Here is a 21,253-nt window from a genome sequence, read left to right as displayed (position 1 = left end):
AAGTAAAATATAAACCAAAATAATAATTATAATACGATAGTTTGGAAACAATATGCTGTTTTGGGGGCAGCACGGCGGCGCAGTGGTTAGCGCGTGTGCGGCACAGTTCTATAAGGTCTTGGGAACCTCCTGTGTGGGGAGTTTGTATGTTCTCCCCGTGCTTGCGTGGGTTTCCTCCGGGCACTCCGGTTTCCTCCCACATAGCAAAATTCATGCATTTCAGGTGGATTGGCCGGTCCAAATTGTCCCTAGGTGTGAATGAGCGAGCGAGTTGTCTGTCCCTGTGTGCCCTGCGATTGGCTGGCAACCAGTTCAGGGTGTCCCCCTGCCCACTGCCCAATGATTGCTGGGATGGGCTCCAGCACCCCCGCGACCCTACTGAGGATAAGCAGTGGAGCTAATGAGATGAGATGAGACGAGATGCTATTTTTGGAAACAATAACATTGTAATAAGATATAAAAAAATATAATAATAATATCTATTTTATCAGATAAAACTTAAAACATAATAATATTTATAATAAAATTGGAAACAATAAAATGATAATGAAATATGAAAATATAATCGTAATAATACCAAAAGGAACAAGAAGCCATTTAAAAAACTAATAATAATGATAAAAAGAAAAATTTAGTGACAATAACATATGAAAATATAATAGAAAAAATAATAGTAATTAAGGGAAAAAAATCAAATGTCAAAGAATACAATAATAAAAATAATAATATTAGGGAGAAAAATAAAATGATTTGGATTTGATAAAATAGCAGTAAAATATAAAAATATAATTATAAAAATAATAAGAAGAAGAATAAACTCATTTGGAAACAAGAAAATAATAAATTTGAAAATATAATAATAATTGTATTTGAAGTAAGAATAAGAATAAATAAATAAAAAATTAGGATCGAAAAATAAATAAAATCATTTAAATCCATCAAATATAATTCGCAAATTATGTACAAAGTCGGTAAAACTGATTTGCCGCCAGTTGATTTTATCGCCTCCTTGAACGGCGTTGACTATTATGGGATGTATTCGGTTTCCGTGCCAACTGGACCTCGCTTCCACATTAGCATTCAATCAGTCACGCCGCTGGCAGCCAATCACAGTTGAGGAAGATGAAGAAGATGAAGAAGATGAAGGAGATGAAGACCCTGCCAGCCAGCCGCCCATCAAACTTGGACCGGACCGGACCGAGACGGATCCAAATCGGAGTCATGGAGACTTCTCACAATTCAGGACCGGTTTGACCCCTGCACCAGTCCAAAAACAAGAACATTCGGAATCGAACATGGATCAAGCTCCGAGCCCCCCTCCCAAATCCACCCACCACGAACCCATCAGCTTCGGCATCGACCAGATCCTCGGTGCCGGTTCGGAACCCGAAAGACACCGGGACGGAACCGGATCGGACACTTACTACCCGACCGGAACCGGTGCGCCTTCTTACACGGCTCTCTCCATCTCCTTATCCGGCGTTGTGCCCCCGTCGGAGGGGTCTTACGCGGAGGGGAGAACTTCGACGAACCGGGGAGTGATTCGGGTGCCGGCCCATAGACCCATCACGGCGCCGGGACCGCAAACCCCGGTTCCGGGTGCCGTTCCTGGATTCGGGGGGCTCTGCTTCCCGTGGATTGGGAACCGCTTCGCGAAGGAGAGAATATCGGGTAGGAGATTCTAAATATCATATCTATTTTGATAATAATAGACATAAAATAAATATAACATATTTCGGAATTCGTATACAATTTAATAAATACAACTTAAATATCCAAATTTAAGACCCACTCTAAAACGAACTCATTTATTATAAATACTACATTATATTATATAAATTCACCTGATATATACTTGTAAAATGAGATAAACATGATACTTATTTCGAACATTGAATAAATAAAACATAGTTTGGAGCACATTTATCGAGAAATACAAACTCATTCAAACTTGACTTGACACAATTATAATAAACGCAACATCTGTATATGAAGATAAATTAAACACGATATCAATTTCTAACATGAAACAAATACAACATGTATTTTTGACAATATTTCGAAAATTTCAACAAAAATATCGCAAATACAGCCCAGCTCCAATACGAATTCATCCAAACTTCACTTGACACAATTGTATATAAATGTTTCATTAAAATCTGTATTATTTTAGTCCAATATAGAGATATTAGGACCAAAATCCAACAAAAAACGAAAATCGATTCCATACTATATATCTATCCATCCATTATTTGCACCGCTTATCCTCACCAGAATTACGGGGTCATATTAAATACAATGAATATATTCTTGTTGTTTATCTTTTCAATTTGTTTAAAAGCAGTTCTATGGGTTTTAACCAGGTTTTCAAACGAAAAGCCCACAAATTTGGTTATACTATCATATAAAGCCCATTCATGTATTATAACTTAAAAAAACAACTGCTATTGTTTATGACAATTTCATATTTTAAGCATTCAGAGCCCTTGTTTTGTAGAATAATTGAGGCAATTGTCGTTGTTTTGTGTCACTATTCTGATCTCCTATACTTTGTTAATCTAAGTCATATTTTTATCAAATCTCTTGGGTTCATTCTATTTTAAGAGTTAAAAATTGTGCCTGGGTAGAAGTTTAAATATTTTTTTTATTTAATCGAAGTATTATAATTGATATTTCAATTTTTGGGACATTTATTTAATGTTTTGCATTTCCTTAAGAAAGTGAACCTTCCAATTTAATGGCAAAAAATCTACCACAGTGTCTTTTTTCTAGTTTTGCAAGAGCATGTTTAAATAATAGAGTTTGGAGGGATTATCTGTTGTAAACTAAATGAACAAGTCACTGCTGTTAGCTCGAAAAGACGTATATTGAATGAATTCTTCTTTATATTCCTTGCATTTGTGCCTAACGTTTGAGGAATTGAACTCCTGATCTTCCAAAAACGAGATAGACAAAAACCAAGGGGCAACTGGGTTATTTATTTGCATGTGCAAGAAAAAGTTTCAATTTAATTTAATTCAATGGGTTGTTTTTGTTAATTGATGTTTCTCTAAACGATCGAGTCGTGCATTTGCAAGGATATGTTTTAATTTAATCGAATTAAATGAGTTGAGGGCGGAAATTTGTTGCTTGTCTCAACGAACGAGTCGTTGCTGTTATTTTAAAAAGACGTATCACAGATTTTTTGGATATTTCGACCCCGAATGTTTAAGGAATCAAACCCACGACCTCCCTGTTTCGGGACGATACTGTGCCACAAGCATAACGTGCTGTTTTTGTAACAAATAAGTTGCATCTTGCTGAATGTAAACATTCTGTTAGAGTAAACATGAACATGTCTGAATTTAATTAAACGTCAGATTTCTGTTCGCTAGTTATTCATTTGTATACTATTTGGGGAAATTGTGGCTTGCACTTTTTTAACCCTTAAGGAATTGAACTCCCACAAAGCCACCGAGACAGTTGTTGAATTAATTAAAAAAATAATTTTGCATTAATGCTAGTTTATTATTCCAAAGACACGAACAAATCTTAAACGTCACATTTCATTATATTTGTGCATATTGCCATGGAAAATTTGTTTTACTTTCACTTTTTAAATGTTATACATGTATTCAAAAAAGTGCTGTTACGCATGTTTAATCTAGTTTAGCAATAAAAAATATGTCATATTTATTGGATTTTATCATGTTGCCAAAAATAAAAAAAATATGATGATAGCACATTAAAATGCGTCATAATAGTGTTAAAATCTCAACAACGACTTCCATTTTTTATCTTACTTGTTAAGCACTTTAGTTTGACGAATCTGTGTCATTTACTAAATAAGTAAAATGACAAAATGTTTAGAAATTACTTATAACTTAATGTGTTGTAATCAATATATTGAAAGCTTTTCAGAAATTGCAACAATGACCTCCATTTTGTTCATCTTACTCATTAGTGGATTTGTTACGTAATCGAAATTTGACGAATCTGCGTCGATGAAGAAAAAATATTGAAATAAAAAAAAGTGGTAAGATGATTAATTTTTTCGCAGAATAAGAATAAGTAGCGAAATACTTTAAAGTGTGGAGTAATCTTACTTAATATAGTTAATAATTTGAAAATTACCCACAAATTTCAACAATTACTACTTTACTTTTATTTAATCATGCCATTTAGTGGGTATGTTACGTCACTGCAATTTGACGAATCTGTTTCAAATTAAGATTAATTGATATTGAAGAAAATTCGTGTTAAACATGTTTGTTTACTAAATGAGATAACACAAATTGCATAAACTGTATGAACATGTACATATTCGATATTTGATCAACTTCTTATTAATCCAATAAATTACTATCTTACTCATAAATTACACCATCACAATTTGACGAATCTGCGTCAAAAAAATGACAAAAATTTAAAGAATTACGTGGCAAATTTGATTTTTTTAAACTAAATAAGAAAACAACCGTGACATAAAATATTCAACAAGTATACATACATTATTAAACAGCTTTTAACGAATCCAACCAATGACTTTCATTGTTTTGTTCTAAACTCTCACGTATATTTTACGTCATCACAATTTGACGAATCTGTGTCAAATGAAAACGAAATTATATTGAAATAAATAGGTAGCAAAACATTTTTTTTTACTAGATGAGGAAACAAAAAAATATATAAAATTTTCTAACATTCATACAAACATAAATTGAACAGCTCCTCACGAAATTTAAATAAATCTCACTCGTTCGTTATGTTACGTCACGGCGATTTAACGAATCTGCGACTAATAAGGCACAGTTTCAAAACAAATGTGTATAAGTATACATATATTGCTTAAAATATTCCTGTTCCTACAAAAATATTTTTATATAAGTGATTTTATATTCAACTAGTTATTTTGTTGTTTTTGTTGTGCTCTGTTCAGCCCTTTGAGACTTTTTGCGATGAAGAGCTATACAAATAAATATGACTTATTGATGATGATTATTAATATTTAAATTTCCATTCAAACATGGTTTTACAAGTGATGAATAAACAATAAATGAAAAAAGCAAATAAAAAACGGACGAATAATATAAAACGTGGTAATACGTCGTTTACTGTGAAAATACAAACAATGACGTCACGTTGTCTACAAATGCTGCTTTAACAAATATAGGAATTCGGGATTTCCAACCTCTGACCAGGAGAAGATATATGTAACCAGACTTTGAGAATACGACCTCCCACTCTGAGTGTCATTCCTGGTCCAAGGTTGGAGAACCTGACTTCCCAATTTTATTGAAACGCTTTGAGGTCGTATCTGATACAATCTGTGTGGAATGATTCCGACTTTCCAATTTTATGGAATGCAGCATATGATCCATTTTGTCTATAAAGCGTTCCCACAACCAGAAGGTCATCAAAACTAACAATATATGTTAACATTTTGGTATTTTGATGTCACTTACCCGTTTCCTTCCTGGCATATTTGGGTTATGGTTGTTTTCTAGTTTCTTTCTTTTTATTTTAATTTAATTTTTGGTCACCAGGGATACACACCTAACACAACTTTAGTTTCTACAATGAAGTTGCAGCATCCAAGGTGACAATATAACATAAAACAAATCAACCCAGTTTACGCATAACAACAGCAAATATGAAAAAATAAAAAGAGAACAAACAAACCAATAAAAATGTACCTAGGCATACTCAAAAAAGGGAATAAAGTCAATCGTCACGCTGCAGTGGGTGATTCTTCACACGCAAGACGGATCATGTTAAAGACAATATTGTAAGAAACAAAAATATTTCTATGTTTTCGATTGTCTTGTCATTTGGATTGTCTGTACAGTTAAAATATCTTCCCTGTCTTTCTTGTCCTTATCCAGCCGCCCTGGTTCCGTTCTCGGTCACGCGACGAATAGGTCACCCGTACCAGAACCGGACGCCCCCCAAAAGGAAAAAGCCCCGCACCTCATTCTCCAGAGTTCAGATCTGCGAGCTGGAGAAAAGATTCCACCGGCAAAAATATTTGGCCAGCGCCGAGAGAGCTTCCCTGGCCAAAAGCCTCAAAATGACCGACGCGCAGGTCAAAACCTGGTTCCAGAACCGCAGAACCAAGTGGAGGTTTGTGTGGCGCTTGCCCTTTTTCACTTTTATTTTGAATCCAAACGAAAATACCGTAATCCGGAATCATTTATTGTTACAGTTTCCGGTTGTGCTACCCGGTGACGTAAAAGTAAAATCCACAGAGTCTTCATTGTTTTTAAGACTATATAAATGGAGGAAAACGTATTAACAGTCATTATAATATTTAAAATTTCCCTAACAGCTAATTATCACACTACAAAGCCCCAATGTGTAATATATGACCACTAGATGGCTCCAACACAAGGCCCCTAACCATAGAATGATACTGGCTCAACTGGGAATCGACCCCACAACAATGCATGCATCTTACCAGTTGAGTTACTGTTCTCAACCGAAACCCGAAACATTGCTCCAACACTAATCCAGGAACAATGCCTCCATAACTATGCCCCTACCCCTAGTATTGACTTGACTGGGAGACAATCCCCTCAACACTGTATGTGTAGAGCCACCATTTTACCAGATGAACTACCAGGCTTGTGGAATGTTCAGAACTTTAACCCTAGCTCCAAGCAAAACCCTAACCCAAGCGCCAATACTAAACACGCCTCCAACACCAGCCCCCGACCCTAGAATTTGTACTGGCATGACTTGGGATCAAACCCACAACAATGTGTGCGGAAATTAGGTTGCTTACCGGTCGAGAAAGCAGTGATTTATCTATTGCTCAAAACCCTAACCCTACCTCCCAACACAAGCCACAAGCGCCAACTAAACCCCCAACCCAAGCTTCAACCAAAACCTTGAACGCTGCTCCATCACTAACCCACTTATCATGGCTCCAAAACTGGAATGCTAAAAATCCTAACTCTAGGTCCAACAGAAACCCAAACCCAAACACCAACAGTAACCCTATAACCAGGGTTGGGTAGGGTTACATTAAATTGATTACTTTCAATTACTTTTGGATTACTCCAATACCAAATATACTAATAAAAGACAAAAGAAACTAAATATGAATAAAATGATGACTCACAACACGTGGTAAGCTTTCTCTCCTGGCTTTGATCTCCGGCAAAACATAACATAAATCCAAACAGCTTGCCAACATCATTTTTGCCGTTCCATGTATTCCGTTACTCCCCAAGCCTACACAAAATTTAGTAATTTTATTCACATTTAGTTTATTTTGTCTTTTATTAGCATATTTGGTATTGGAGTAATCCAAAAGTAATTGAAAGTAATCCAATTAAAGTAACCCTACCCAACCCTGCCTATAACCCAAGCTCCAACCAAAACCTGAATATTAGCTCCAACACGATGCCCCAACCATAGAATGATACTGGCTCAACTGGGAATCGATCTGGCAACATTGCATGCAGCTTACCAGTTTATTTACCAGTAATGCTGAATTTATCAAAGCCTAATTCGATCACCGACCAAAACCCTAAACCTGTTCTCAACCAAAACCCGAAACATTGCCAATACCAAACACACCTCCAACACCAGGGCCCTGACCCTAGAATTTGTACTGGCATGACTGGGGATCAAACCCACAAATTTGTGTGGGGAGACTAGGTTGCTTATCGGTTAAGAAAGCAGTAAAGTCCCTATTGCTCAAAACCCTAGCCATAGCTCCAACCTAAAAACCTTAACTCTATCTCCCAACACAAGCCACAAACTCCAACCAAAACCCTGAACGTTGCTCCAACACTTCCCCACCTATCATGGCTCCAAAACTGGACTGCTCAAAATCCTAACCCTAGTTCCAACATAAACCCACACAAAGTCGGTGAGCAACGCTTGAAACAACAGTGAGCAACCATAATCCCAAATGTGGCAAGATAATTAATTATCAAACATGTCCAAAACTTGACATCAAGTTACAATTTGCTGAGTTTCCGGCAATGCAAAATTATGATTCTCTTTTGAATGAATTGCCTCATGTACTATTGCAAAGGTTGTACGGCCTACAAATGTCGTTTGTTCTTTCTTATTTTTTCCGTGTTTTTTTTCTACTTTATTTTAAATTCCTTTAAAAAAAATCTCATTGAGTTTTTTTTTTCAGAGCTGTTACTTTTTTTTCTCTTTTCACTTTTTTCCTACATTTCTTTTTTTTCTTTTCTTCTAGCTTTTTTTTTCAAAATTTTTCCGTCTTTTTTTTTCTTCATTTTGTTTCTTTTTTCTCAGCTTTTAACTACTTTTTCATTTTGGTATTTTTTTCTTTTTTGTTCTATTCCCCCCTTCCTTTAAGTCATTTCGTGCATAGTTTTACATACTATGTGGTCATGTTGGGATTAAAGAAGCAAAAACAACCTGAAGAGCCGTTTAGGACCCGAAAGAGCCGGTTCCTTTTATTGAGCCGAGCCGAAGAAGCCGGTTCTCGACAAACTCTACTAACTTTACTCAACTTCGTTCTACTTCGACTTCAAAATACCGCATTTAGGACACAACGTCAGGGGAACCCGTGTATTTTTTACCTTCATGCACTGTAACTTTGACTTAAGTCACTTCTTAATTAGTAATTTTGAGCCCTGATTTATGTGCGCTGGCTAGATTTTCTTGTGCGCTGAGAATGTGCGAGCAGTGCGCAATTGCACATGCGCGCAGCTTAGAGGGAACACTGCTGGTGACATCCTAGCTCTTATTGGGAATCTCTCCTGCCTAAACTGGGGATTAAACCTACAACCATATGAATGTAATACATATGATGAATACCGGGCGTTCTCACAATTTTTTCCTTTTTCTCCTCAGGAGGCAAACGGCAGAGGAACGCGAAGCGGAGCGCCAGCAGGCCAACCGTCTCATCTTGCAGCTCCAACAGTCGGCGCTGCACAAATCCTTGGGCGAATCGTCCTCTTCCGACCCGCTCTGTGCGCACAATTCCTCGCTTTACGCGCTGCAGAATCTGCAACCCTGGGCCGAGGACAGGGAATGACGTCGCCAGGCTCCCGTGACGCCATCACTCATCTGCGATCGAACTTTGGAAATCGCAAGGATGGAGGACATATGAGACGGGAAATTGAACCCTTGGACGTCTATTGGGAGAAAGGGTGACGTCATTGCAAAGCAAGGGGGACCTCGTTTTCTGTTTCCTACTCTCGCTCCCAGATGAAAAGAATCAAAGAGGATAAACGTTCTTATTGTTTTCCAGTCTACTCTATCAATAACGTGTCACCAACCTCTTTTTTTCAATTATGTCTAACTAAGCACAAAAAGCTACTAACTTGATATGCATTTTTAGCAGGGTTGGGTAGCGTTACTTTAACTGGATTACTTTCAATTACTTTTGGATTACTCCAATACCAAATATGCTAATAAAAGACAAAAGAAACCAAATATGAATAAAATGATGACTCACAACACGTGGTAAGCTTTCTCTCCTGGCTTTGATCTCTTTGATCTCCGGCAAAACTTACATAAAATGCGACAGAAACAAAATGAAAATAAATCCAAACAGCTTGCCAACATCATTTTTGCCATTCCATGTATTCCGTTACTCTCCAAGCCTGCACAAAATTTAGTCATTTTATTCATATTTAGTTTCTTTTGTCTTTTATTAGCAGATTTGGTATTGGAGTAATTGAAAGTAATCTAGTTAAAGTAACCCTACCCAACCCTGATTTTTAGAAAAAAACTCATCAGAATGACCTCTATTATCATTGTGCTGCTACACGAAATTACAGTCTCACTCCAGCTGGCAAAATATACAGGATTACAGGTATTTACCATGAATATAAATGTACTCATGTCCAAAATAAACACTATACACGATCGGTATATTGCCCTTAAAACGGTTTACCTATGGATGCTTATGGTTTGGTATAGTGCAGGGGTCTCCAACACAGTTGTATATGCATTTTTATAATAGCAACTTAGCTAATTGTCTCGCTCAAAAGCTAAAAAAATAGTTTGATAGTGAGCTAGAAAGGTAAACAGGTTATTAACAAAAAGGGAGCTCGATGGCTAGCTAAGAGTAAATAGCTCAATAGAAAGTTTTTTAAAAAAGGTAGAAACAGGACCAGAATTTATCTTGAAAACTAGCAAAAAGGTCAAATGTTAGCTAGCTAGCATGCAAAAAATGTTAAGTGAGCTAAGTAGCTTGATTAATAGCCAAAAAGGTAGGTTGATAGCTAGGAAGTTAAACAGGTAAACAACTAAAAGGGAGATAGATCACTAGCCAAGTAAATAGCGAGATAGAATGTTTAAAAAAATAAAAGAAGAAGCTAAATAGGGGGCAAAAATCTAACTTGATAACTAGCAAAAAAAGTTAAAATGTTAGCTACATAGCATAAAAAAAAACTAGCTAGATCCCCAAACAGGTGGCAAGATAGCTAGCTACAGAGCTAAAAAGGTAGTCAGATAGCTAGCTACAGAGCTAAAATGGTAACCAGATAGCTAGCTGAGAGCTAAAATGGTAACCAGATAGCTAGCTAAAAAAAGACTCAACAAGTTTTGCTCATTTGCTTTGTCAGACCAATGAATTGAAATTCACCTTGTTGTATTTCCTGGAAAATAAACCAATTAAAAGATAAATACATACATTAATTAAATACATGAATATATGTTCACACTATTCTCTTGATTATTTGCTGAAAATAATAATCAAAACTTGTTTTTTTGTCCATGAACTGGTATTTTTTTATTTGAATTTCTCAAATAACAACGTATGTTGTTACTATGTGGTTAAAACATTCAATATTGCAAGTATGGGTAATTAAACTCAATCATTTTACTAGAAAATCACAATGACCCAGCACTGGTGAGTTATTTTCAGAATAGGACCGCGAGCTCAACTATCCTTAGTGGGCACCTTGGTGCCCGGGCCTCCATATTGGAGACCCCTGGTTTAGTGTGTTGATATGTTATAACTGCGCTGTTACTATGTTACTACCATTTTATTAGCATGTTGTAATTATTTCTAGTAGTGTTCAAATAGGCTCCGTCAACCACTAAAACATTTCCATTGTCCAGTAGACATTAAACCATTCTGAGGTGGGAATTGCTGTATAGCTGGGATAGTGACTTACAGGAATCTATTCACAACCCAGGTAACCCAGATAAAAAAAATTGAAAACATAGTATAGTATACAGTAAGTAGATAATAAGTACAACTTATGTGTAATATATGTTTATAGGATTAATAACATTATAAATAAATATAGTTAAAGGAAGAAAAAAAAATTACCTTCCGTGTGATGTGGCTTGAGCTGGTAGATTGGTGTAGTGGGTGGATGCACAGAGGAGACGGAAGATTAAAAATGAAATGAAATTTCAAACCTTCCAGATGCCGGATTTTCGTCCCTTGCTTTGAACACCTTATTTATGATAATAGTCCTTTCGTCAATTGTTTACGGCTATGGAAATTCACAAGGGTAGTAATTTGTGCGCCTTCTTCATATTTCTTGATCGCAAGCTTCTTTTCCACGGTTATCATGTTTTAGCTTCTCCCTTTAGCATCACCGAAACTTTGGAACTCATAGCGAATACACAGTGCGAAAAATACCGTTCTGTCTCGCTAAACTAAATAAAAAAGTCTTTGTGGGGAGAGAGGTCGTTTAGCCAATGGTATCCAGGCATTTTCATGATGCTGCTACGCGTACCAATAACAGACCAGCATCTTATAAGACGTCAACCAATAGCACTTGGAGACTAGCTCTACAAGTGCAAGAACACCACAGTTTGAATAATTTACATTTATATTGTCTGATGTAGTATAGTGGGGTAAATGCCATAAAGAGGGGGGGGGGGCGGAAAAACTAGTCTAATCTCACACTGTAAAGTGAAAACGTTGTAAGGTGAGGTCTCTGTATCCTGGGGGTCTACTGTGCAAGGGCAGTGATTGATGTACTGTCACAAGCCAGGAACAGAGACAGGACCCAATAGCGTTTGTTTTACTCAGTTTTTATTAAGAAAGAGAACAGTGCTTGCATCCACGATCCAATGATCGTCGGTCACGGCTAGCAGAGGGCAGGAACGCGGAAGTAGCACTTCCGTGTCGAGCGAGGGTAGTCGTTGACAGCGAGAAAACAGGTCGATGGCCAGGACGGGGGAGCAAAACAGAAACGGGTCCAGAAAAGAGGTCGGCAACAGGTATCAGGCAGGAAACAGGTCAAAACAGGTCGATGGCCGGGACGGAGGAGCAAAAGCAGAAACGGGTCCAGAAAAAGGTCGGCAGGAAAACAGGGCAGGATAATGTCGGAGTACAAAGCTTGCCTTGCTGAGAGCATAGGTTCGCAGACGGTCTGACAAGTTCTTTTCGGGAGACGGGGGTTTAAAAAGAGTCCAACAGTGCCCCGAATCAGTAATCATGACATGTACACACATAAATGATAGGCTTTATTGCATTTAGACACTCATCATGTCAATGACTTATCATACCATTTCCAAGAAAATCCCAATGACCCATCCCTGAGCTATTTTGGCAACCGGTCTGTGGGTTACTGGGGTGTTCTTAGTGGGCTACCTCGTTTTAGTGGTTGGTAGAGCCTATTTTAACCCTACTTCTAATAATTATGAACTGGTAATTATATAAGGGTCATAAGGGGGACATGTTATGCTTAAATTAGCCAGTACTGTACTACTAATGTGATTAAAAACAAGCTACTACACGATGATTACTATGAAAAATCTGTAACATGTTTATCAAAAATATTATCAACATGTAAAAAAAAATTCCCACTGTAAATGAGCATAACAGGGTGGACATGATATGCCTTTCCTCATTAGTAAACCAATATAAAAGATAAAAATAAGGTCGATTAAAGAGTACTAGTTACTCTTCTCTTTGAATGTTTTCCCTGGAAAAATATTGTTACATCAGAGAGTCATGTGACTGAAATGCTAGCCACCAGATGTTTTCTATAGACTACTTATCAGAGTAAAGGGAAGGATACGACATATCTTAGAGATTTTAGACAAGAAAAATGCACTAATAACTGAAATTAGCATTAGGTGAGGGATATTATCAATAAGGCAATACACAGAGGATGAAAACCATGAATTTATCAGATTTTTCTTACTTACAGTGAAGAAAATAAGTATTTGAACACCCTGCTATTTAGCTATTTCTCCCACTTAGAAATCATGGAGGGGTCTGACATTTTCATCGTGGGTGCATGTCCAAGGTGAGAGAGCTAAACTAAAAAGAAAAATCCAGAAATCACAATGTATGATTTTGTAACGATTTATTTGTGTGATAGAGCTGCGAATAAGTATTTGAACACCTGAGAAAATGAATGTTAATATTCGCTTCCTGTAGACTTTCACCGGGTTTGCACTTGAGGGATCTTGGCCTACTCTTCCACACAGATCTTCTCTAGATCAGGTTTCTGGGCTGTCGCTGAGAAACACGAAGTTTGAGCTCTTTGGACAGCTTTTTGGTCTTCGCCATGTTACAAGCTAAAGCCTTACCGGTTGTATGGGGTGGACAAGTGTCTTTATGCAGATAACAACATCAAAAAGGTACATTTGATTCAGGATGATACATGGAGTGCAGGTGGACTTCTAATGGTCTTTCAGGGTCAAAACTCTAGATCATACACAGGTGCTCAAATACTTATTTGCAGCTGTTTCACACAAATAAATTGTTAAAAAAATCATGCATTGTGATTTCTGGATTTTTCTTCTTAGTTTAGCTCTCCCACAGTGGACATGCACCTACTGTGACATTTTTAGAGCCTTCCATGATTTCTAAATGGGAGAAATCGCAAAATAGCAGGGTGGTCAAATACTTCTTCACTGTATATTTGTAACAGATGATTTTTAAGCATAAAAAAAAAATCTTTAAAAAAAAAGTATAAGCCCATTTTATGTCACTGGGACCCGAATCCCACAGAATAACAGGAGTGACTCAGTAATAACATAGTAATAACATCGTAATAACCTATTTTAGAAATGCATATTCAAATGGTAGCTTTTTGCACTAATCAGAAACCAAAATAATTCTAAGCTTCAAAAGCTTCTGTAGCCTCTATTATAGCCTTACTGGAAACAATTTACGGGGAACAATCAATTGTGTATACGACTTTGGACGCTCTTCTAATGTTTAACAAAAATTTCGAATAAAGAGATCGAGGTTGTAAATACTCTGATGCATGTGACATGTTTGTTTGTCCTCCTGAGGACGTTAAAATGTTTTTTTCTGGGCCATGAAAGAAATGTACAATGTTTTTTTTCTACATTAATGGTGTGGATAACAATATAAACGACTCAAGACAAAAGACAAGCGTTGTTTGTTGTTTTTTTAAAAAAAGTTTATTGATAGATTTTTTTTACAACACAAGTTCATAGGGACAGATTTTGTTGTCGAAGTAGAAAACAAAATCGTTTTGAGGAAGGGGAGGGGCTTAAAGGATCATTCTGACCGGGATAAAATGATATAAAAATAATAAGCCCTCTTTTTATTGAGTGTAAAAAGGCATTTTTGTTCATATGTATAACTGGAAAAAAAATCCAGTTCATAAGTTAAATTGTGATTCCGATGTCCCGACAATTTGACTTTTTTTTTTTTAAACAAAATGGCTTCCGAAATATGAAAAATGTGATCACCCTAGCTTCGTCACAGTGTAAATCTGAAAAATTCTGTCCGTTTGAAAAACATGCTCCGACAAATGTTTGATTTAATCAGGCAAACGAAAAAAATAAATCACGTTAACACACAAATCTTTCAGAGACTATATCCGAAACCCCGCCTCTTTAAATTATCGTTATTGTACAACTTTGTGCCACGAAAACCCCGCCCTTATTAAATTGACGTTATTGGCCAACTTGAGTCAGGAGTCCCCGCCCCTTTAAATGGACCATCTTTACAAACTTGGGTCAGGAGACCCCGTCCCTCAAAATTCACGATCTTGTCTGACATTATTCCAGGAAAACCCGCCCCTTAAACTCACAATTTTTTCAGACTTTACGCTAGGTAACCCCGCCCCCTTAAAATCATTGTCTGACATTGTACAATGAAACTCCGCCCCTTTTAATTCCCGTTCTTTTATGACTTTTTGAGAACCCCCTACGCTTCAAATTCACATTTTTGTCCAATTTTGCGCTTAATAACCCCGCTACTTAGAACCCATGTCGTCGTTCAACTTAGTGCGAGGAAACTCCGCCCCTTTATATGATTGTTATTGTCCGACTTTATTGTAAGAAACCCCGCCCCTTAAAATGCCCGATTTTTCATCAGGAAGCCCTGCCCCTTTAAATTCACGTTCTTTTCAGACTTTTTACAGGGAAATCTTGCCCCTTCAAATTCACAATCTTGTCCGATTTCGCTGCAGGTAACCCAACTTGAGTCAGAAGTCCCCGCCCCTTTAAATTCACAATCTTGTCCGACATTGTGCCAGGTAACCCCGCCCCTTCAAATTCACGTTCTTGTCCGACTTTTTCAGGAAACTTGCCTTTTAAGATTCACTCTGTCTTACGACTTGATGACAGAAAACACCTTCGTATTCACAAATTTGTCCGATTAAGCGCTACGTAACACCATCCCTTAATATTCACGATCTGGTCCGATTTAGCACTAAGTATCCCCTCCGCTTAATATTTACGATCTTGTTCAATTTAGCGCGAGGTAACCCCGCCCCTTCATGTTCACGATCTTGTCCGATTTAGCGCTAAGTAACCCCGCCCCTTAATATTCACGATCTTGTCCGATTTCATGCTAGATAACCCCGCCCCTTCACATTCATGATCTTATCCGATTTTGCGCTAGGTAACCCCGCCCCTTCATGTTCACAATCTTATCCGATATTGCGCTAGGTAACCCCGCCCCTTCATAGTCACGATCTTGTCCGATTTCGCTCTAAGTATACCCTCCGTTTAATATTTACGATCTTGTCCGATTTCGCGCGAGGTAACCCCGCCCCTTCATGTTCACGATCTTGTCCGATTTAGCGCTAAGTAACCCCGCCCATTAATATTCACGATCCTGTCCGATTTCGCGCGAGGTAACCCCGCCCCTTCATGTTTACGATCTTGTCCGATTTAGCGCTAAGTAACCCCACCCATTAATATTCACGATCCTGTCCGATTTTGCGCTAGGTAACCCCTCCCCTTCACATTCATGATCTTATCCGATTTCATGCTAGGTAACCCCGCCCCTTAATATTCACGATCTTGTCCGATTTCGCACTAGGTAACCCCGCCCCTTCACATTTATGATCTTATCCGATTTCGCGCTAGGTAACCCCGCCCGATAAAATTTGCATTCCCTTCCGACTTTGGGCCAGAAAACCTCGCCCTATAAATTCCGCGTCCTCTCGATAATATATTCGGACTTCACGAAACAGACATAAGCAACAAAAAGAACATTGAATTCCGATAGTGTTACGACATTCAGACTCCGGTGTGAACATTAGCTTAGCTTTGACCCCATGCATTATTAGCATTAGCATATTGCTCTTTTTTTTTCTCCAGAGATTTACAAAGAACACAGAAATAATCGCAAACCTGATTCAAGACGTGTTTGCTCCGAAACAAAAATCGAGAATATTTACCCAAAATGTACACGTAACATTGTGACAAAACGAAACAAAAGAAAAAAGCGGGTCTCCAGTGGGACTCCTTACTTTTAGTCATTTCTTTTGTCTTAAAGTATATTTTTTTTCGGTTCACCGACTTGATCCTTAGATGACATTTTCAAAGAGTTGAAGAGACCTCATGATGTTTTCATCCTGGACAAAAAACACGAAAAAGGAATGAGCACTTAAGGACATTTTTTCGACGGTTTCCTTCTCTAGCGACTCATGTTAGCTGCTTGGCTGCAGGCCCTAGCGTGCTGCTCATGGCAAGTGTTATTGTAGTCTGCGGCTGCTCCATGTGAATGACACTTGCTTCATCCTTCAGTTTTCTACTTTCTTCAACAGTTTTCTTCTCTAGTCACTCATGTTAGCACCTGGCCCCAGGTTATGGCTAGCCACTTTTGTTTGTGTTAGCTGCTCCATGTAAATGACCCTGCTTCATCCTTCAGTTTTCCCCACGGTTTCCTTCCCTAGCCACTCATGTTAGCCGCTTGGCTGCAGGGTATGTCTCGTCGCCATCGTTGTTAGTGATGAGGCTTGCTTAGTTTTTCAGGTTTCTACTCTTTTTCAACTGTTTTCTTCTCCAGCTGCTCATAGTAGCTCCCTGGCCGCAGGTTATGATTTTTTTCTGGCTGCTCCGTGTAAGTAATCCCTGGCTCATCCTTCAGTTTCCTCCTCTATTTCCTTCCCTAGTCACTCAAGTTAGCCACTTTCCTGCAGGCTATGGCCCGGCGCTAGTCACTATATATATTGTTGCCTGCTCTGATGAAAATTAAGCTTAATTTGTCCTTCAGTTTTCTTTTTTTTCTTTAGTTTCCTTTCCTAGCCATTTATGTTAAACACAGGGGTGCAGACTATGGCTTGCTGCAAGTTACCATATCTATTGGTAGCTGCTCTAAGAAAATGTAGTTTCTGCATTTTTGCCCCACTGATTTACACAGGGACAGTGTGTAATATCTAGTGCCTCCTAGTGGTATAAAAAAACTTTTATTTGATTTAAAAAACATTGATTTGGAATCAATAATACATGAACCATTGTACCAATGTTAATTTTGAAAAAAAAAAAAAAAACATACTGTATAGGTTGGGGATTTTGTATTTCTTTTACATAGCGGGATCCCTAACTAGAAGTCGCCACCATATTTGTCTGGGATCTTGCTTCTACACTGCGCTCTTTAAAACTGGTTTTCGTTCACATTAGACAACAGTGCCATCTAGCAGTCGGATTTATACACTGGGACCTTATTCTTTACAGAAAAATTATAGGTTGAGAAATTTGTATATCTTTTACGTAGTGGAATCCATACCAAGTAGTCGCCGCCATGTTTGTCTGGGACCTTGCTGCTATGTTGTGCTCTGTGGCACTGTTTTTTGTTACCATTAGATAACAGTGCCATCTAGTGGTAGATTATTACACACTGGGACTCTTATTTTTATGGAAAAATCATAGGTTGAAAATCTTTTACATAGTGGAATCCTAACCTAAAGGGTCGCTGCCTTGTTTGTCTGGAATCTTGCTTCTACACTGTGCTCTTTAGCACTGGTTTTCGTTCACATTAGACAACAGTGCCATCTAGCAGTCGGATTTATACACTGGGACCTTATTCTTTACAAAAAAATAACATGTTGAGGACTGCCTTTCCTTTTACGTAGTGGAATCCATACCTGGGATAACAGTGCCGCCTAGTGGTCATACATTACACATTGGGGCTATAAAGTTGTAGCTCATGAATGCATTCCTGCAGGTGCGTTATAAGAAAACCAGCTCAGGTGTTGTAATAACACGCGAGACGTTCGCTTCGTAACTGTGATTGTGTTACTCGCATCTGCTCCGGAATGCAAACAACAACACCGATCGTCTTTAACCGAGTTAGCCGGATTATTTGTCCGCCGGGGAAAGACACGAAAGTTAACGCACCTCCTGACAAGAATAGATGAATTCGTCAATGGTAACCACGCCGTCTCGGTTTTTGTCCATCTTCTGCGTAGAGGAGCGCATACAAAACATGAAAGAAATGCAGTTTGTTTCAACTAGTTTTGCTGGTTTTGAGCTTAAAAGTGGAAAAGGACACAAGTGAAAGTGAAAATACCTGAAAAAAGGCGTCTACATGCTGCTTGTGAGCGTCTGTTTTCAAGGCAGGGTACGTGTACTTGCCCATCATGTCGTAAATGGCTCTGACGATGTCCGTCATCTCCTGTAACGGGCAGCAGAACCTTGTCAAATGTATTCTTAAATCAAATAAAAAGAGGCGGACAATACAATCCTGTAAAATTTGCCTAAAATCTCAATCCAAGTCGTACTTAAAGTAAATAGAATGCTATTCTTGAACCAATTAGAGAATACGGTCTGTTTGGGTAACACTCTCGAGTTTTGTTCCAAATTTAAAATACAAACGCTCCCCTGCTTACGTGCATTCGACTTATTGTTAAATTCATAAAATGTGTCCCTCCAACATATTCAAATACAGTACACCCCCTGGATACGGCAACCCCACCTTACAGCGTTTGCACTTAATGCTGTGGAATAAGATGTGGTCATGCCCCTTTTTTATGGCATTAAATCTTGTATATTTTCCATAGATAAGGCGCACCAGACTATAAGGTGCTACAGTGGGAACATCAACTAAACAGTCGGATATCATAAAAATGCCAAAACACTATTATAATTAGTGTTTTAGTTTCTGTCGCAGCGGAGAAACATCTATTAAACACATACAATTGTGTACTTTAGACTGATGGGATATTGTATGGATGTCTTCCAACAATAACAACGTATTCTGGCCCATTTTTCACCACTATACGACATCAACTACATATAACCGTAAATTCGGGCTACAGACACTCCCCTACTTGGACTTTTCGACTTCATGGACAAAGACATCGATTTACGTATTGATAATTATTTTTAAGCAATTCATTATGAGAACAGAATGATAATCTATTCACGTGTTAAACAAATGTATTTATTAATCTTTTTATTGATTCATTTTACAGGAAATACAACTAACTAAATTCCAATGTATGGGTTTTATCCAGCGAATGAGCAATGGCTACTGTTTTAGCTTTGTAGCTAGCTATCTTTCTACATTTTTAGCTATTTAGCAAGCTATCTAGCTCGCTTTCTACTTTTTTGGATGCTAACTAGCTAAATGTAAATATATTTTTGATAGTTATCAAGCTAAATGTCTCCTTTCTAGCTAACTATCTAGCTTTGGTTTTAGCTTTCTATCCGGCTATTTAGTTGGCTCTTTACTCTTTTTGCTAGCGATATAGCTCCTTTTAGTTTTCTACCTATTTACTTTTCTAGCCAACTATCAAGCTACTTTTTAAGCCATCTAGCTAAGTTGCTAGATTTTGCCAATTAGGTTGAAGAGCCCTGTGCTAGAGTTATCTGAAAACCTCTTAATATGTTACTTCGTTACTGACAGGCATGCAAGTCATGTAACGTTAGTATACCGTACACGGTTCTCGATTTCATTTATTTTTTAAATTACTTTTAAGATGACATGTATGGTTTTGGTATTATATTTTAGACATTTCCCCCCCAAATATGCGACTTATACCCCAGGTGCGACATATAAACATTTTTTCCTTTATTATGCATTTTTTGGATGATGCGACTTATACTCCGGAGCGGTTAATAGTGCGGAAAATACAATATTTCTTCTAAGGATTTAAGTAATTTTGAATCCAAGCAAAAACCTCTTTGTTGATATATCCGTCACGATTGATGTCGTAGAGGTTAAAGGTCCACTGGAGCTTCTCGGTGATGGAACCTCTAAGCAGGATGGAAAGAGCAGTTACAAAATCCTAGCGGAGGACAAAAAAAGAGTCACAAAAAGCTAAGTACTTTAGAAAAGAAACATTGACAATTACCTCAAATTTGATCGTGCCTGATTGAGTCGTGTCAAACGCGTTGAACAGGTAGTGCGCGTACGTGCTGGCATCTGCAACACAAAATCAATCGCCGATGGATTTTTATGCTAATTCAATATGAGAGTGCCAAAATGCAATTAATAGACATTAATAACATTTGACTAAATATTTTATCATAATATTTAAGCATTATAAAATTCAACAAGTTTGTATTTTTAAATTATGAATATAAAATTCAACATTTTATATATAAAAAAATAAATTAAAAATACGTAAACAAATTAAAAAATAACATCATGCTTTGCCATAAAATAACAATAAAATTAATAAAATAAAACAGTGAAAGAAAAATTACATCAATAATAAATAACATTAGACTCTTGTTTAATCGTAACAACAAAATTATATAAAAAATAATGTTAAAAACAAAAAAAGAACATCAAAATATAAACATTTCTCTTTATATGTCATCATAATAGTTCATCATTTATACATTAAAGAACATCACATTTTTTATAAATATAAAAACTAAATTCAAATTATATATATATAAAATAAAAAATACATAAATAAAAAGATAACATATTTTTTAGAAATATAACAAGAAAATTAAAAGTAATAATAATGAAATTAAAATAAACAATAACATTGGAATAAAAAAATAACATACTTTTACGACATTGTAACTCAATAAATGCAAATTAATCATAGGTTAAATGTCAATATTTTTGCTCCAAATTGTATTTTTTTCAGGAGAATAGTTTTTTAAACTATTGTTCCTCCCAAAATAATTA

General features: G+C 37.2%; 2 protein-coding genes across 7 annotated transcripts in view; one reads left to right on the top strand and one right to left on the bottom strand.

The window, feature by feature from the left end:
• Positions 1-1,100: 1,100 nt before the first annotated feature.
• Positions 1,101-14,178, top strand: tlx3a (T cell leukemia homeobox 3a). The gene is made up of 3 exons (XM_088343664.1): positions 1,101-1,671; positions 5,865-6,102; positions 8,821-14,178. Exons 1-3 carry the CDS (start codon positions 1,296-1,298, stop codon positions 9,002-9,004), a joined length of 798 nt encoding a protein of 265 aa, XP_088199790.1. The 5' UTR covers positions 1,101-1,295; the 3' UTR covers positions 9,005-14,178.
• Positions 14,179-14,302: 124 nt separating this feature from the next.
• The window catches only part of kcnip1a (Kv channel interacting protein 1 a), a 70,369-nt gene continuing 63,418 nt past the window's right edge, over positions 14,303-21,253 (bottom strand). For all 6 annotated transcript variants that reach the window (XM_088343659.1, XM_088343657.1, XM_088343662.1 and 3 more), the window contains 5 exons: positions 20,460-20,530; positions 20,286-20,393; positions 18,674-18,778; positions 18,502-18,564; positions 14,303-16,736 (listed from right to left, as the gene is read on the bottom strand). In XM_088343659.1, the coding sequence (XP_088199785.1) occupies positions 16,689-16,736; positions 18,502-18,564; positions 18,674-18,778; positions 20,286-20,393; positions 20,460-20,530 (395 nt within the window). In that variant the 3' untranslated portion in view covers positions 14,303-16,688. The remainder of the gene's footprint in view (positions 16,737-18,501; positions 18,565-18,673; positions 18,779-20,285; positions 20,394-20,459; positions 20,531-21,253) is intronic.

The sequence above is a fragment of the Urocampus carinirostris genome, chromosome 9 (assembly GCF_059441175.1).
Source record: "Urocampus carinirostris isolate Australia breed hairy pipefish chromosome 9, RoL_Ucar_1.0, whole genome shotgun sequence".
Classification (NCBI taxonomy): domain Eukaryota; kingdom Metazoa; phylum Chordata; class Actinopteri; order Syngnathiformes; family Syngnathidae; genus Urocampus; species Urocampus carinirostris.
The sequence above is the reverse complement of the archived record's forward strand: the minus strand, read 5'-3'. Positions and strand labels throughout refer to the sequence as shown.

What these genes read in the sequence shown, in the direction of transcription:
- tlx3a (XM_088343664.1), top strand. Translation starts at nt 1,296, where the DNA reads ATGGATCAAGCTCCGAGCCCCCCTCCCAAATCCACCCACCACGAACCC. An exon ending in CGCGAAGGAGAGAATATCGG is followed by an intron (nt 1,672 to 5,864) that starts GTAGGAGATTCT and finishes GTCCTTATCCAG; the next exon opens with CCGCCCTGGTTCCGTTCTCG. An exon ending in AACCGCAGAACCAAGTGGAG is followed by an intron (nt 6,103 to 8,820) that starts GTTTGTGTGGCG and finishes TTTTCTCCTCAG; the next exon opens with GAGGCAAACGGCAGAGGAAC.